This window comes from Rhipicephalus microplus, chromosome 2 (genome assembly GCF_043290135.1).
Source record: "Rhipicephalus microplus isolate Deutch F79 chromosome 2, USDA_Rmic, whole genome shotgun sequence".
Lineage (NCBI taxonomy): Eukaryota > Metazoa > Arthropoda > Arachnida > Ixodida > Ixodidae > Rhipicephalus > Rhipicephalus microplus.
The window spans coordinates 276,651,783-276,669,255 of NC_134701.1; the positions used below are offsets into that span (position 1 = coordinate 276,651,783).

General features: G+C 43.6%; 1 protein-coding gene across 1 annotated transcript; it reads right to left on the reverse strand.

Annotated features, from left to right (window-relative positions):
- Positions 1 to 16,006: 16,006 nt before the first annotated feature.
- LOC119179189 (receptor expression-enhancing protein 5) lies at positions 16,007 to 17,075 on the reverse strand. Its single transcript, XM_037430262.2, has one exon. The coding sequence runs from the start codon at positions 16,941 to 16,943 to the stop codon at positions 16,407 to 16,409; it is 537 nt and encodes a 178-aa protein (XP_037286159.2). The 5' UTR covers positions 16,944 to 17,075; the 3' UTR covers positions 16,007 to 16,406.
- Positions 17,076 to 17,473: the final 398 nt, after the last annotated feature.

Below are 17,473 nucleotides of genomic sequence, written 5' to 3' on the forward strand. Positions count from 1 at the left end.
ACATTTCGGATATATCCTGCTACACAGGGCGCTTTGTTGCAGTAATGAGGACGGAGAGCACGTTTGGATGAAGCAATAGTTTCGGGAATGCCCAGGATCTTTCATCGTGTGTACCTGCTCTGTTATCGGTCGTATCAGCGTCTCATCAAGATACCTATACTCATGACGCAGATAAGTGAGGAAAATTGACTGTCACTGAACGCGCCAACATGAATGAAGAAGAAAACAGAAAACTGTTACAAAAGTTTCGTTTGTACGACCTGCAAGTTTTGAACGCTTCGACGAACGAAAATCTGATTAAACAGGACCGTATAGTCTGAGCCCTCTTCAGTTTTGTCTTTTTATGTTGCATTTTCTTGCTGATATTGTGTGCTGCGTTTATTTTTTTTCTGCTACTTTCTTTCAGCACTTTGTTACTAGCTCCCTTTATATGATACATTTGGGCATTACATCTAGTAAAAATAAATAAAATAAATAAATAAAAGCCACTCTTGTGCGAGTTTGCGACGTTTCTTAGTTGAACATTTTTTGCTTCCTTTATTTTGTAAAGTTTGTATAAATAGCTGACACCGTTACAATTTGACTAACCTTCGATCTTTACCAGGTTTAAAATAATGCGATGTGTTACAGTTATTTTTCCGCCTGTTTATGGACAATGAAACTATTGCAGGATGAACTCTCGATAGGTAAACAAGTCTGCTCTTTGACTGAACTATTGTAGGATACCTGCGCAAGATACAAGCGCAGAAAGGCACCCCTACAACACTGCATGTTGAGTGAGGGGGTAAGGTGCAAGCCTTACCCCCTAGAATACCTAGATACCTAAATACCTAGATACCTAGAAGGTGTCTGGCGCTAGTGTCTACGCGGGCTCCTTTAACGGCACTTGTACCCTCATGGGATTCATGGATAGCACAGGCTCCGGATCTGCTTCGGATAGATTACGTTCTTGAGGTTCACTACGCTTGTTTGCCAAGTGTAAAACAAAGTGTTATGAAGTTATATGAAGTTATATGTATAAAGTCTACTTGAAAATTGCTTTATTCTTTTCTACGTAAATCTCGTTACAAAAAGTTTTCATGGCCATGAGGTAGAAGTGAAAACTGAACAAATGTAACCATGGACCAGGGTAGTATGCATTGCTCTGTCATTGCGTTCCCGATTTAGCACCAAGACATAATGAATTACTTTTTACAACACTTGAAAACAGACATGCGTGCTCTTCCCTCCAAAGTACGCATTATCTATTTAAGGAAATATCAGTACAGCATCAAGTGAGAAACACGTTACGTTTTGTCTGCTGCGGTGCGTCTGTCCAAGTGGTCTGCCCGCAACGCACCTCTCGTTCAATTGTGAAGTCGAGTCAGAGGAGCGTGAAGGTGCGTCTGCTTAGCTTCACCGTCGTTTTGCAGTCGATTTAAACGAGTTTTGCCAAAATGCACTTAGGAAAAAACGTTAACTTGAATCTAATACTCTGCACTAGCTTCAGACGCTACACTTAGGCGCATTTATTTATTTTATTTATTTATTTAGGAAATACTGCGGTCACTGAAGACCAAGTAGGTGGGGAACATTACAATAAACAAATATGCAAACATCGAGAAAAAAATTAAAGGAATAATCAAATTTGGAAGAATACAAAATGGATGATACAATGAATTTAAGAAAAAATATAACAGACCATATAAAAATAAATAATAAATAAATAATGGCGAAAATGGAGTGATGTCTTAAAGCACAAAAAAAAAGAATATACACATACGTACAGACAAATTTATACACATGGAAACGTGTCAACTATTACAAGTACTGAGCACCAACAATCCGAAAAAGTGATATTGCATGAATACAGAGTATAAACATTATATTAAGCACTAGCAGTACAGAGAAGATGCGCTTATGTCACGGTTGAGATGCTCCGAGCAACGCTTTCTCGAAGTCATCAGATGAAATGACATCAGGTGGTAAGCTATTCCACTGAATAATTGTTCGGGGAAAGAATTTTTAAAGGTGTTAGTCCGCGTGGTGTATGGGAGCAGGTTATGCATATGACGATGCCTAGATGCGCGAGGAGAGAATGGTTGTATGTATTTATGGGCAGGAATATTCAGCTTACCATTATAAATGGAATGCAAGAATTTCAGGCGTGCGATTCTGCGGCGATCTTCAAGCACAGGAATATCGTTGTCTTTCATTAATTTTGTCGGAGAATCAGATGATTTAAACTTAGAAAAAATAAAACGTACAGCGCGTCTTTGAACCATTTCAAGTTTTTGAATGTCTTTTTTGTAGAGAGGGTCCCAAACCACTGATGCATATTCAAGTTTAGGCAAAATATACGCTTTGTACGCGAGCATTTTTAATTTCGGAGGGGCTTTTTTCAGTTTGTGCCTCAGAAAACCAAGCTTACGAGAAGCTGATGCGGAGACATTTGTTATATGTGCGGACCAAGAAAGTGTGTTTGTAATGGTTACTCCTAGGTATTTATATTCATTTACTTCACGTACTGGTGTTCCTTGGACGTTGTAGGTAAACGTGAATGGCTGTTTTTTTCTTGTCACACGTAGGAGTACCGTTTTGTCAGAGTTTAATGTCATTGACGACCGAGTACACCACTCACTAACTTGTGTTAATGCAAGACTTAGATCAACCTGATCTTGTTGGCATGTCACTTTTTTATATACTACGCAGTCGTCAGCGAACAATCGGATACTAATGTTAGACTCAACCATGTCAGCTATATCATTTATGTATATAAGAAAAAGAATCGGCCCTAAAACACTTCCCTGTGGGACACCTGATAATACCGGTAACGTGTTAGAAATATGTCCCCCCACGTCAACGTACTGAGCGCGGTTTGAAAGATAAGCCTCTATCCAACTTATGATTAAAGATGGAACATTCAGGTTTCGGAGCTTTATGAGAAGTTTGCCATGGGGAACGCGGTCAAATGCCTTGCTAAAGTCTAAAAAAATTAAATAAACCTGGCCTGAAAAATCAAGTATTTGTGCGATATCATGAACTGTTGCAACTAGCTGCGTGCACGTTGATAATTTTTTTCCGAAAGCCATGCTGGGCTGGAGACAACAGGTTATTATTTTAAAGAAAATCGGTAATAAAGTGAGCAATAATGTGTTCAAGTACCTTGCAGCATGTAGACGTTAGGGAAATTGGGCGGTAGTTTTCCTTCAGCAGGCGATCACCTTTCTTATGCACAGCTACAACCCTGGCGAGACGCCAGTCATCTGGTAACGTTGCCGTTTTGAGTGATTCAGAGAAAACAGTGGTTAAAATATGCGATATTGGTTCAGCGTATCGACGCAAGAAAGAATTCGGTATGCCGTCAGGGCCACCAGAGGATTTTTCTTTTACGCGAAGTAACAGTGACAACACACCATCAAAGCTGATAAAATCCGAATCAGGCAAGGATGGAACAAGTTCGAGAGTTGTATCTTTTGAAGAAAACACGGAATGAAGATAATCATTCATAATGTTGGAGATTTCTGTTAAGTCAGTAACTACTAAGTCATTCTCCCTTAATTTTTCTAAAGTTGGAGCCTTATTTCCCAAGTATTGCCAAAATTTTTCCGGATTATTCTTTAAGAAACTCGGTAAGGTCGATGAAAAATATTTATCTCGGGATGCTGTTAGTGCGCAAGAAAGTTCAGCTTGAATTTGTTGAATACCATCGGGATTTCTGTTTGATTTCTTTTTGGCGCGCTTTAGTTTTCGCTTAATGTGTACAGTGTCGCGGGTTACCCAGGGATTAGCCCTCCTTGTTTTAACGTGGCGGTCAGGAACAAAAGATTCTAAACAGTGCAGTACAGCATGCTTAAAGGATAGCCACAAAGAAATGACATCACTGCGGGGTTCCTGGTCTACAAGCTGCCATAATACATCAAGAATAGACTGATCATCAGCCTTCGCCATATCTTTTACGGTTTTTGTAACTGTTTTGGGGTGTTGCGCACTATCAGCAAGTTTACAAGTCACCAGTACTAGCTTGTGGTCCGATATACCCTCTTCAATGGCTACGTCATACGACGGAATATCTCTGTTAAGAAATACAAGATCTAATATCGAACCATGATTACCAATTACGCGCGTGTTTTCAAGTACCACTTGTTGCAAGTCGCAAGAAAGCATAATGTCATACAGAGGGCTATCAATTACATTGGCAGTCAGCTTTTGCGACCACTTAATGGAGGGCAAGTTGAAATCCCCAGCCATTAAAATACGAGGACACTTTAACGACGACATGTGATCGCGTAGCAGTGATAAGAATTCGGGAGGAGAAGACGGGGGCCGATAGACAGCACATAGAACAAACACGTGGCCCCAGCAGTTTACTTTTAGAAAAAGGCTTTCGTGGTCATCTATTTGCGCAAGTGCGCTGGCGGCAAAACTGTTTTTCAATATTATCGCCACGCCTCCACCCCTACTTGTGCGATCGCGTCGAAAGATCTGATACGACGGAGGAATTACATCCACATCACTGATATCACTATGTAACCATGTTTCAGACACCATCGTTATATGCGGATCATATCTGAAAATAAGTTGTTCAAGCTGTTCAGTCTTATTCGCTAAACTTCGAGCATTGAAACTAAGCAGTCTAAGTTCCTTTGAACGAGTGTGCGTGTGAGGTCATTGATTATCGCATGGCCTACGAGCTTCTCAGAAAAGGACACGCTGGTTTCTAGTCTCGTCCCATACGTAAAGGCTACCATCAATGCTTAGCTTCTCGTTAGCAAGGAAAACACGTTTTCCTCGAGATTTTTCATCCTGGGCGGTTTCCCAGAGAAGGCGCCTTTTACGCAGGGTGTATTGACTGTAGTCGTTCTGCAAATAAATTTTAGTGCCTTTGAGCATTTTAGCTTTCCGCATGACTGCTTCTTTTTCTAGGAAGTCCTGGAAGTAAACGATTACAGGCCTTTTGCCAGATTTTTGCCCAAGACGGTGAATTCTGGCAACGGAACGGACGGTTTCCCTTAGCTTCTGTGAGAAGAGCTCGTCGACCACTTCACGTCGCAGCGATTTTTCATTTTCGCCTTCCTGTTCACTAATTCCATGAATAATGATGTTGCAACGCCGACTGCGATCCTCAAGATCCGCCAGCTTAGTGTTTTGTTGTTGAATTACTTCTTTTAAGCTTTGAACTTCAGTCTGAAGTGATTCAATTTCTGAAGTTTTTTCACGAATTTCTATTAACCGTTCATTAACTTCTACCCATTTTGCATTTAGGGATGACACGGTTTTTTCTGTTGTTAAAAGACGTTCTCGAATGTCGGCTAGTTCAGACAAGATTGTGGCCTGGCCAGATTGAAGTGACGCGAACATTTCATCGACAGACGGACCGGGGTTAAGTTCAATGTCACCACAAACAAGCAGTTCACAGACACGAATACAGTCGTACGCTATTAACAAGCATGTCCGTGGGCACGGCACAACTAACAAAATCAGGTCATCACTTTTAAATGATGAGTAACTAACCTGTGTTGCAAACAGGAAACGGTTCATGAGTGACATGATGCCTTCGTTCTCGCCGTGCCCACTGGTGAAGAAACGTTGGGGCAAGTCTTTTAGAGCCGGGTTGAGTGACGTCGTGCCATGCATCTGCTCACGTGATGACACCACTTGCGCAGTGAAGCCAAGAATCGGCTGCCAGTCAGACGATGACGAAATACAGGGCCAGAGGACGGGATCAGATTTGGCATCATCCATGTAGTAGCTTCGACACTTGCTTGCCGGGCATGATCCAACGGCGGCGGCCGCAGCCAGCAAAACCTGTGTTGCAAACAGGAAATGGTTCATGAGTGACATGATGCCTCCGGTCTCGCCGTGCCCACTCCCTCCGGTCTCGCCGTGCCCACGCAGCGGTGAGTGGAAGACGCTACGTTTAAACTGTCAAATGCGACTTGTAAAGCCCCACAGCCGCAGCAAACGTCAGACCAGTCTTCAGCCTCTTTGAACACTACAGGCGTTGGTTCAGTGCTGTGCACAGCACACCACTGCCCTCGCTGCGCAAAGAACGAAACTGAAACTGTCAAAAAAGATTCACAGACAGTTTTATAGTTAACAAAATCCAATCCGAAGCCTGTACTTACCATGACTCCCGTGGGGGTACATGATCGCAGCGTCAAATTCTCTCTAGGTATACTATAGTATGAAGCTCAATGCCACGAACAGCTTGTAAGCACAGCCTGTGTCTGTTCGGTAGGTTACGGAAGCACAACGCACTCTAAATAAAGTTAGGAAAAAGCTTCTAGCCTTAAGAACATATAGTAGTAGCAGCTGTTACTACCCTTAATGGGCCATTACTAACTTTTTGCGACCTTTTTACTACCTACCACAGTAGACATTTAGGTGGTGGTGGTGGTTGTTATGTTGCAAAGGCGGGGTTAGCCTGGCCTCAAAGGCCGGTAATAAAAGGTTTCGAGAATAAAGGTTCCAAGAACCTTCTGCGCACCGAAAAAACTTTGTGCCATGGCTTGTTTAACGAACGTCTTGAACAAACCTGAGAGGTTATTATAACAAGTGTCTAACAACCTATTCACTAGCACGGGGCTTCTTTCAAGTTTACCGAGGCGATATATGTAAGCTTGGTACCCCGTTTTTAGTATTGTATAATAAGCCATATTGAGCTAGTATTATGCAAAACAGACCTACAATTTGTTTGTCTTGATGTGATTGATTAAAGTCTTATGCTACGTTACATCGAGCGCCTAACAAATTTGTACGTTGTCTAAGTAAAGGTGCCTAACTTAAAGTATTTATCATAAAGCATAGCCAGCCACCGGCACCAGCTGCGTCTTTCAAAGGTATGGCTACACCCCTGGAACCACTTAACTGCACGTGTCTGGGCGAAAACATTTTTGTGAATCTACGCGCCATTTTTTTTTCAAGTCGAATAGGCAGGAGGATGTACTGGAGTGGAATGTGCGAGTTGAACCATTGTTACACACGCAAAAGTTTCGATTGATATTCATCTCTTTGCTGACGGTTCTTCATCACACTGCGGGATTGTACCGCTCTTTTTTGTATTTTGTCAAGTATGGGAACTGTCATAAGGTCATAATGTACAAGGCCACAGGGGGAAAAAAGTGCCGCGTATGACATTAAGTGCATAATTACAGAAATATATATCGCAATGTTGATGTTCGCAAATTGGGCCGTTACAAGAGTGGTTGACTCGTGTTGAAATCATCGTAGCTACTAATTTATTTTCATTAGTAACCATTACTAACTATGAATGATAATCTGACGAGTATCATTACGGAGTGTGCAGTGGAAGTTGGAGGCATGGTAGTTAGACAGAACACTGGCAAGCTTTCCCAAGAAACGAAGAACCTAATTAAGAAGCGTCAAATCATGAAAGTGTCAAGTACAACAGACAAAATAGAACTGACAGAGCTTTCGAAGTTGATTGATAGACGTAAGGTATGTGATGTAAGAAGGTATAACATGGAGAGAATTGAACACGCTCTGAAAAACGGAGGAAGCGTCAAAGCAGTGAAGAGAAAACTTGGGATAAGCAAAAGTCGGATGTATGCACTAAGGAACAAAGAAGGCAAAATAACTACCAATATGGATAGGATAATTAAAATAGTGGAGGTGTTTTACAGAGATCTGTACAGTAGCCACGACAACCACGACCTTAATACTATAGGAACTAGCAGTAACCCACATGACACCCCACCAGTAATGATAGAAGAAGTCAAAAAAACTTTGGAGAGCATGCAAAGAGGCAAAGCTGCTGGTGAGGATCAGGTAACATCAGATCTGCTGAAAGATTGAGGACAGATTGTGTTAGAGAAACGAGCCACCCTGTTTACGAGGTGTCTCCTGACGGGAAGAGTGCCAGAGCCTTGGAAGAATGCTAACATCATCTTAATACATAAGAAAGGAGATGACAAGGACTTGAAGAATTATAGGCCGATCAACTTGCTCTCCGTAGAATACAAGCTATTTACAAAGGTGATTGCTGGCAGAGTTAAGAAAACATTAGAATTTAATCAACCAAAGGAACAAGCAGGATTTCGAACAAGCTTCTCAACAATCGACCACATTCATACTATCAATCAGGTAATAGAGAAATGCTCAGAATATAGCCAACCACTATACACCACCTTCATAGATTACAAGAAGGCGTTTGATTCAGTAAAAATATCAGCAGTCATCCAGGCACTGCGGAATCAGGACGTCGATGAAGTATATCTAAACATTCTGGAAAAAATCTACAGGGGATCAACTGCTACCACATTGCTTCATAAAGAAAGCAACAGAATACCAATCAAGAAGGGTGTAAGGCAGGGGGACACAATCTCCCCAATGCTGTTTACCATGCGCTTCCAGGAGGTTTTCAGAGGCCTAGAATGGGAAACATCTAGGTATAAGAGTTAATTGAGAGTACCTTAGTAACCTGCGCTTCGTTGGTGACATTGCATTGCTGAGTAACTTGGGGGACGAATTGCAACTCATGATTACTGAGTTAGACAAGGTGAGCAGAAAGGTGGGTCTTAAAATTAATCTGCAGAAAACGAAAATAATGTACAACAACCTCGGAAGGGAGCAGCACTTCGAGATAGGTAATTGTGCTCTTCAAGTTGTAAAAGACTATGTCTACTTAGGGCAGGTAATAACCGCACAGGCGAACCACGAGATTGAAGTAACTAAAAGAATAAGAATGGGGTGGAGTACATTCGGCAAGCACTCTCAAATTATGTTAGGTAGATTGCCACTATCCCTCAAGAAGAAGGTATATAACAACTGTATCTTGCCGGTACTTAGCTACGGAGCAGAAACCTGGAGACTTACAAAGAGGGTTCAGCTTAAATTGAGGACGACGCAGCGAGCAATGGAAAGAAAAATGGTAGGTGTAACCTTAAGAGACAGAAAGAGAGCAGAGGGGATTAGGGGACCAACGGGGGTTAAGGATATCATAGTTGAAATAAAGAAGGGGAAATGGACATGGGCCGGGCATGTAGCGCGTAGACAAGATAACCGCTGGTCATTAAGGGTAACTAGCAATGGAAAGAAAAATGGTAGGTGTAACCTTAAGAGACAAGAAGAGAGCAGAGTAGATTAGGGGACAAACGGGGGTTAAGGATATCATAGTTGAAATAAAGAAGAGGAAATGCACATGGGCCGGGCATGTAGCGCGTAGACAGGACCGATGGTCATTATGGGTAACTAACTGGATTCCCAGAGAAGAGAAGCGGGTTAGGGGGAGACAGTAGGTTAGGTGGGCAGATGAGATTAAGAAGTTTGCGGGTATAACTTGGCAGCAGCAAGCACAGGACCGGGTTAACTGGCGGAACATGGGAGAGGCCTTTGTCCTGCAGTGGACGTAATCAGGCTGATGATGATGATGATGATGATGATGATGATGATGATGATGATGATGATGATGATGATGATGATGATGATGATGATGATGATGATGAACTGGATTCCCAGAGAAGGGAAGCGGGTTAGGGGGAGACAGAAGGTTAGGTGGGCAGATGAGATTAAGAAGTTTGCTGGTATAAATTGGCAGCAGCAAGCACAGGACCGGGTTAACTGGCGGAACATGGGAGAGGCCTTTGTCCTGCAGTGGACGTAATCAGGCTGATGATGATGATGATGACTAACAACGTTTTACTAGTTCACAGTGAGAACAGTATAGTAACTGTTACTAACTGCGTTTTTAAAGGCGAGGGTAGTGACGGTTACTACCCTCCCCATTACTAACTGCACGTACAGTTTAGTAACATATGTGATAACTAAATGTTGTAGGCCCGTGTGCTCAGATTTGGGTGCACGTTAAAGAACCCCAGGTGGTCTAAATTTCCGGAGCCCTCCACTACGGCGTCTCTCATAATCATATAGTGGTTTTGGGACGTTAAACCCCACATATCATCATGTGATAACTAACTAGTAAACCGAAGTATTACAACCATTTTTTCTTCAAGAATACAGAAACTCGTGACTGTAGGTAACATAAAATGAAAACTTATCAGCTGGACACTTCATGGCCCCGCCGCGCTGGTCTAGTGGCTAAGGTACTCGGCTGCTGACCCGCAAGTCACGGGATCAAATCCCGGCTGCGGCGGCTGCATTTCCGATGCAGGCGGAAATGTTGTTGGCCCGTGTGCTCAGATTCGGGTGCACGGTAAAGAACCCCAGGTGGTCGGAATTTCCGGAGCCCTTCACTACGGCGTCTTTCATAATCATATGGTGGTTTTGGGACGTTAAACCCCACATATCAATCAAATCAACGGAAACTTCACGAAATAACTTATACTGGAGTCACACGGACACATTTAATCGCTATCAGTGTCGATCCCGATAAACAACGATCCAGATTAGGTGCTGCTACACGGTCACTTATAATCATGATCAGGCGTGATCGGGATCAAGACTATCGCGATCCACGCATCGCGATTAATGAGGCTATTAATGAGACCATGGTGTCTAACCAGGTGACCTCTAAAAGTTGTTGGTTATGCTTTATGACCACGTTACTCACAAAGTTTTGTCGGCGACTGTGCACCCTAATGAGTGCCCATCAGTATCCATTAGTTGTCGCATCCTTTTTGCACCCTAGTTTCCACCCTTTTGATGTGTTCACCCTTTAGGTTCCGCTTGTAGGATGCTGAGACGCGATTAGGGTGCTCAAAGGGTGTTCTTAGGATGTCGGCACCCTTTTTGACCCCCTTATGGGTCAGAATTGGTTTAGTGTGTCATGAGAGATCGCGCTTTTGCTGTCGTCTGCAGCCGAGCTTGTTGAAAGCACAATAAACAAAAATACTTGAGCATAGTTCATTAAAACGCTTTAAAACCACTAAGTAAGTGTTTATAAAAAGCAAATTATGAACTCTTTATATTGCAACAATATTTGAAGTACTGCATATTTTAGGATTCGCATCGACTGCATGTAGTTACGGGAGGTGCAGACGACAAGCAGACGACAAGCGGTCGGCCGTTGCCTTCAGCGCTTAGTTCAACCGCCGCCCCGTCGGAGCTGTTGGAGCACCTCGAAGCAAACTGATTATGAGTGCCGCAAGCCTTTCGACAACGTCACAAAGTACGCGCACTTCATGGTCGAATGAAGAGATCTTTACAGTAATTGACCGCTGGCAGTAGCGACTGGAACAGACTTGAGGCGCCAGAAGTGAAACACTGCAGCGTACAACGAGACTGACGCGTCACTGCGACTACACGGCTACGAGCGGGGACCGCCAGAATTAAAAGCGAAGGTTAAGAATCTCACGCATCAATACAGGTAAGTGCTAGGAAAATTTTATCCAATCATGGATTTGTGAAATCGCAACTGTATAGTGGCACGCAAAGTTTTTCGATTTCGGGCGGTTCTTGCGCAAGTAACATTGCTGAGAAAGGGCTGTATAGATATACCGTACGCCGAGTTTTATCAGTGGCATGTTTTACGGCACGCAAATGCCACCCGGGGCATTTCATCTGACCCGAGCTCGAACCGGATTAGCTTGGGTCATCTAGCAGCAGTCATAAAGTAGATCGCGATCGAGAAAACTGATCCGGATCACCCTGATCGTGATACATTACATACACCGGTATTACATTAGTCACCGGTATCCCCGATACACCGGTATTACATTAGTCAGAACTCTTGTAGAGCCCGCAGTCTCTTCAATCGGAACAGCTGGTGCTCCAGCCGTAAAGGCTCTGTCCTATAATGAAATAATACGCTGGTCGGCAACACTGAGTTTCTCTGACTCGTACGTAGGCAGGTTGCGCCCGGAAGGTGTTACACCGGTATTACATTATTATTCTTATAGCGCGCGTTCGATGCGCGGAAATGTTACCATCGTATTGTTATTACGGAGGCCCTCATATTTTCTATACCACATTATGCAATATTAAAGCACTGTACTTAGTGGCTCACCGTCAGTCCATGTGCTCACACGTTGGTGCGTGTTAAACTCTAGTCGATGGGAGTGTTTTATGCGCTGCAGCAAAGAATGTGTTTGCGCAACTTAGGCAAAACGGCAGGCTGGTGGAGCTAAGTAGATAGACTAAGTACTGTGAAAGCAAGCTTTGGAGCAGGCGACTCACAATTAAAATTTTGAAGGAGCATTTCAATCTTTGTTTTACAAGAAGTTTAGTACTTAAGGCACACTGCAAACTAAGTTTGAGAGAAGCATTTAAAAAATCAATATTTTTATACCTATTTTGTTGTTTCTTTTTAATTAATATATATCATTCCGAGATCGGGAAAGAAATGAAAGAGCACAAATTCAGTGCGGATTGCATTCACTAATGCATAAATCCAAGCAAATAACATCTCGTCGTTTTGAGAATATGTATGTCGAGAAAAACTTGTAGCTCTTCACGAGTGACTGCTATCTATCACCTAATTATTCGCTAAGGTTGTTCTACAAACTTGCGTTTTAATTTCCCCAATCACTGCCGTATAACAGCGTTAGTACGTTTCTTCTTACGGTATCACGTGAGGCATAGCATTACAATAAATCGTTTAGTCTGTCAGCAGATTCATTGATGTGTACGTCGCTATTGTAACCATTGTGTTTATACAAGCGCAATGAACATACTCACTTCCTTTCTCATTCCTTACACATTTCCTATCCGGACCACGGGAAGTGATAGCGATTACAGTTTACATCAGTTAACCCCATTAGCTGGCGTAACTTCAGCTGACGCACGTCCTGTACTCTTTATGTGGCCTCTGTCTTATCAGTTCTATGGCTTCATTAAATGTAATGCCTTCAGACCCAACCACTTAGCGACGACAAGGCGCTTCAACATATGTTCCCGTATCGAATATGAAGCCTTTATCGCTGTTTCTTCTATACTTCTGCTGTGGAACATGCACGTGCTTTTTTCTAACAGCGAAGCTGTGTCACAAATCGTTGCTTGTTCTCCCTGTACCAAAAAACTATTATCATCATGATTATGTACTACAGAAATTGCGCAAATCCCCCTACTTACCATTAAACGAAAGAAGGCAATAGCTAGCCGGATAAATGGCTGCGACGACGCGACGGCGGTTATTCGAACGCCCCTAGTACGTATACAACGAGATAACACTAGGTAGCGGGAAAGGCAGTGATGGCTGCGAAAAGACCCTAATCAATAAAATGAAGGCCTACGCCAACGACGACACGCCCAGGACATGTTTGTTAGTCTCTGTGGTTTAATTAAACTTCGGGGCTCTGAAGATTAAGGAAAAAATCGGCCCCGTATCTGCATTTATTCTGCAATTGTCGTCGAAAGACAATAGCCTTGCGTGTAAAGATAGTGAACAAAGCATTTATTCGATGTTCTGCTCAAGAAAATTGGTGAACGGTATTCTGGAGGCGCTGCGTTGGAGTGCCCCGAGCGTGCAGCGGAGGCAAACGATCGCATCAAGTCACGTCACACGTGAGACATGACCGCCATCTGGCAGTTTTTTTTTTTTTTTTTCAAAAACAAAGCGCGTGGCTCTGAGACGGGTGTGCGCGCTCGTCTAGGAGGTGATAAGCTGTATGACGCAAGGTGACGGGTAGGTGCCACCACCGTCTCGTCTTAGCAAAGCGTTGGAAACACTCACTTTTTCGTGCAAGCGTTACATGCTCAGCGCAGCGTGATAAGCGCTACGGTCCTCAAAATTACTTATGTGTATCTTTTCTAGTAAAAGACGCACATGCAGAATATATAAGTGTTGTTGTGGTGCCCCAGACATGTGCAATAATTTCCTTTTAATTGACAACCACACACGTATGAACACTGATTCTTGAGCAACATTGGTGGTCGCTGCGGATGGGGTTGGCCGTTCGGCGTATCGGCTGGTGCTGTTCAGAGTACCCAGTTCGCAGCAACGGTGGACATACAAATGGACAGATTGACAGATCAAAGTTTTTGCGTTGAAGGTCCTCAAGAAAGACTATCGTTTTCAAAAACATTCGAGCACAAACCTAGCCAAAGCTTAGCAACAACCTAGAAGCAAGCTGCATCCACCAAGCTGGGGACTAGAAAAAACCTAGAAGCACGCATATTAAAAATAATCAAGTTTCGCTGTTTCAAGGTTTGCGCGGCTTAGTGCATTCGCTGAATCCTGTGCAGTAGTGAGCTTTTAACTTTGGACCCTAAAATTATAACGCGAGGAATGTCGAGGCTCACGCATCTGGTGTAATACTTGGAAATGTGTCTCCTACTACCGCCCATTTAACCACTCCGCTATAGTCTGAACTGCATGTGTGATAATGAACGGATTCCGTGTGTCTCACTAGAGAAGGAACCACATATTTTAAATTCAAGCTAGTTCTCAACTAAAGTTTCATTATTTAGCATAGAGGGTAGATGACTAAGCACAGAACATGAGAATTTCAATCACCTAATAAAAGCATTCATTTTGTTTTAGGACGTGGGAGAGCCCGATACAGTGTTTATAGGATGCTCGCCAATAAACACCTGTTGTGCATGCTGAATACATGTAGCCTATCTGCTGAAACAAAAAACTATAAATGTAGCCTGTACTTGTGAGTAATGAAAGGCAGTACACGCGTAATTACCACTTGATATTTCTGAGTTCGAGAATACCCTACAGAAAGAAGGAGCCAGTGGCCTAAAATCGGATCCGTAATTTTGGTTTATATAACTCATGGCATCGAAGGAGCTGGCACGGTGCACAAAAGGAATGGTTAACTCCTCACGGATAATAATATGCGTCGATATCATTGGGGCCACAATCTTGGGATGCACGTCGGAAAGCTGCATCAACAAAAAAACGTGACAAAGAGAAGAGTGCCTTGATTTTAGCCACCAATTGATAACCGAGATAATCTGGCTTAGAAAGAGCTCACTGAAAAGGCAAAACAACGTGCACCTGATACGGAGCACTGATTTCATCGGGGCCATGATATTTGGGTACTAACAGGGTGACGCCTGAACTGATGGCGACGCACACGCAGCTATTTATAATGAATTTATATTTTTGTTGATGGGAGGCTAGATGTTATATTGCTGGAGCAATAAGGGAGAAAACATTAGAGGGGGTTGAGTAACGTTATCTAGCACAAATAATGCAGCTTACTTGAGCTGCACAGTTTGTGTAGCCCAACACTGTATCCTAAAATATAGATTTGGCCTCCTTGTTGACAAATGTATCTTGCTTTCTTGGTATATAAATTGGGTGCGTATTGCACGTTTAAAGTACCTTCAAATCTAAGACCTAAAACAGCTAAAAACAGCTGTGAGCAAGCAATACAATTTGGGGCTTCAAAACCACTCCAAAACGTTCCTAAGATAATTGTCGAAGTGAAGTAACCACTTACCGAAAGGAAAGTCTAAATATGTTGCTAGGAACGTTTATCAATAAGTTATGATAGATAATACTGCAAATTATGTCTGCGATACGATAATTATACGGTATTGGCAAAGTAACCCACTTTGACGAGCCCAAAAGGCAGAAGACATGGCACTCGCTATTCTTTGATGAAATGACGCTGCAGTCTCTACCAAAAGCCTTCAAAGGGTATGTACAGAGGGAATAGTACTTGTCTAGAGCGGTTCACTGGTCACTGCAGTTACTGTTTTTTTTTTTTTGCAGGAATGCGCAAATACCGAAGCTATAATGGTTCCAAACGTGGACATACAGCATGATAGGCGCTTGTGCTGCAGTTCAAACATGAACGGAAGCTTGTAGCGGTCGTGAGGTAGACGCTGCGGCCAATAACAGTGTCAACAGCCAGCAGGCGCTCCGGTATACCCTAGACAAGTGTGATTACATCTGTACGTTACACTAGTTTGTATCCGCTATCAAAACATTTAATCAATTTATCTCTCGCATTTGGTATATACCAGGCTTTCTTACAGTAGACCCCCAGTTTGCTAGTGGGGCTGTATTAGCAAAGTTGGCATGAGATGGGACATATAAAGCTTTAGAATATTTTAGGCTACGAACTCCTTTCCCAGTTAATAGCCAGTAGAACTATTGATACTAAGATTTCAAGTATCCGTGACACAGTAACTTACTCACTCAGAAAAGTTCTGGGAAAACAACAGCCTTCAAGATTTATTTTACCTTTCTTAAAACACTTTCTTGATAACAGAACTTTTCCCTGAAAACGAAAAGCACGCTGTAACAGCAGAACATCCGCCAGTACCACCATGAAACGAGGAACTTTCTGCTTACATCACGCGAAGCCACGCAAAAAAAGTTCATCCATGCTTTGAATGTTGCTCTTCTCTAGCAGCCACGACAAGTCGATTCGCACTTTGATCTAAACCCGAGTACCGCGCAGAAGATAAGTAGTCGCCGACAGCAACCACCTCTCGTGTGTGCCAAACTTAGCAACACACATCAGAAAGGACACACACGATAATCACCACGACGTCACAACACTTCTTGCTCACCCGACACATGTTACAACAAAACATTAAAAGTCTCACTGCTGCTTCAAAGCGTCTCCGAGGGCCGACGACGCTTTAGCAGCCATCTTTGCGTAGGCGGTGTCGATCTGGCCGCTGCTTTTGAGGAAATACGGGCGAATGAGGCTGTTGTAGATACGCGTGGAGCCGTTGGGACGGATAGGCAGGAAGCAGTACACAAGGAAGACTACCTTGACGAGCCAGTAGAAGGGGAAGAACCTGAGGATACCGTCGGCGAAGAAGTCCAGGATGGAGAAGCAGGCGTACACGACCCAGTAGGTGAGCCAGCGAGTGTCGTCATTCCTGTCGGCCGACTCTATGGCTCGCGTCGAGGCGTACGCCGGATACACTAGGCCCACGACGTTACAGAGCAGCTCAGCGAAGCAGCCGAAGATGAAATAGAGCGCAGCGAAGACGCCGAAACCCAGCATAAAGTAGGCGCGCTGAACGCCCGTCTTCTCCTGGGCGAGGTCGAAGACTTGCTGCACTCGCTCGGGCAGGGCCGCCACCGCGGCCTCGGCCTTTTCGTAGGCGCTGTTTAGCACGGCGGCCATGTCAAAGTTGGCAGTGGGCGATTACTTCTCGAGTGCGCTCGCCTAAAGCAGCACGTCGCGTCGCTACGTACACCACAGCGGTGATGGGCAAAGGAATTGCACTCGACTTTGCAAGCGTCGTATCCGGGCTGCGGATATCCTGTAATCTGCGCGCGTACCCAGATAGGAGGGGAGACAAGAATAGGCGGCCGGCCTTGCTGATATCATTTTTTTTTGCTCCACTTATCTGTCACCGCCCGGGACACGAGCACTCGTGCTCGATAGGCGCGATGATACGCCTCCCTTCTTGTCTTCAACGTGGGGGAGTTCATTAACCACGTTGAATTGTTCGTTTCGGCGATTACGCTACAGAACAGGAGGACCATACTGTGGCGTGGAACGTGGATAAGAAGAAATAAGTTGGTCGCTTGCTTCAACCCCTGTGCATTGTAGAGTGTCATCGCAGCTACCTATCTTGATTAAAGCGCGTCGAAATACGCGGATACAATTAGCTGGCTTTAGTGCCCCCATCTAGTGAAAGAGCATATTCT

What these genes read in the sequence shown, in the direction of transcription:
- LOC119179189 (XM_037430262.2), bottom strand. Translation starts at nt 16,943, where the DNA reads ATGGCCGCCGTGCTAAACAGCGCCTACGAAAAGGCCGAGGCCGCGGTG.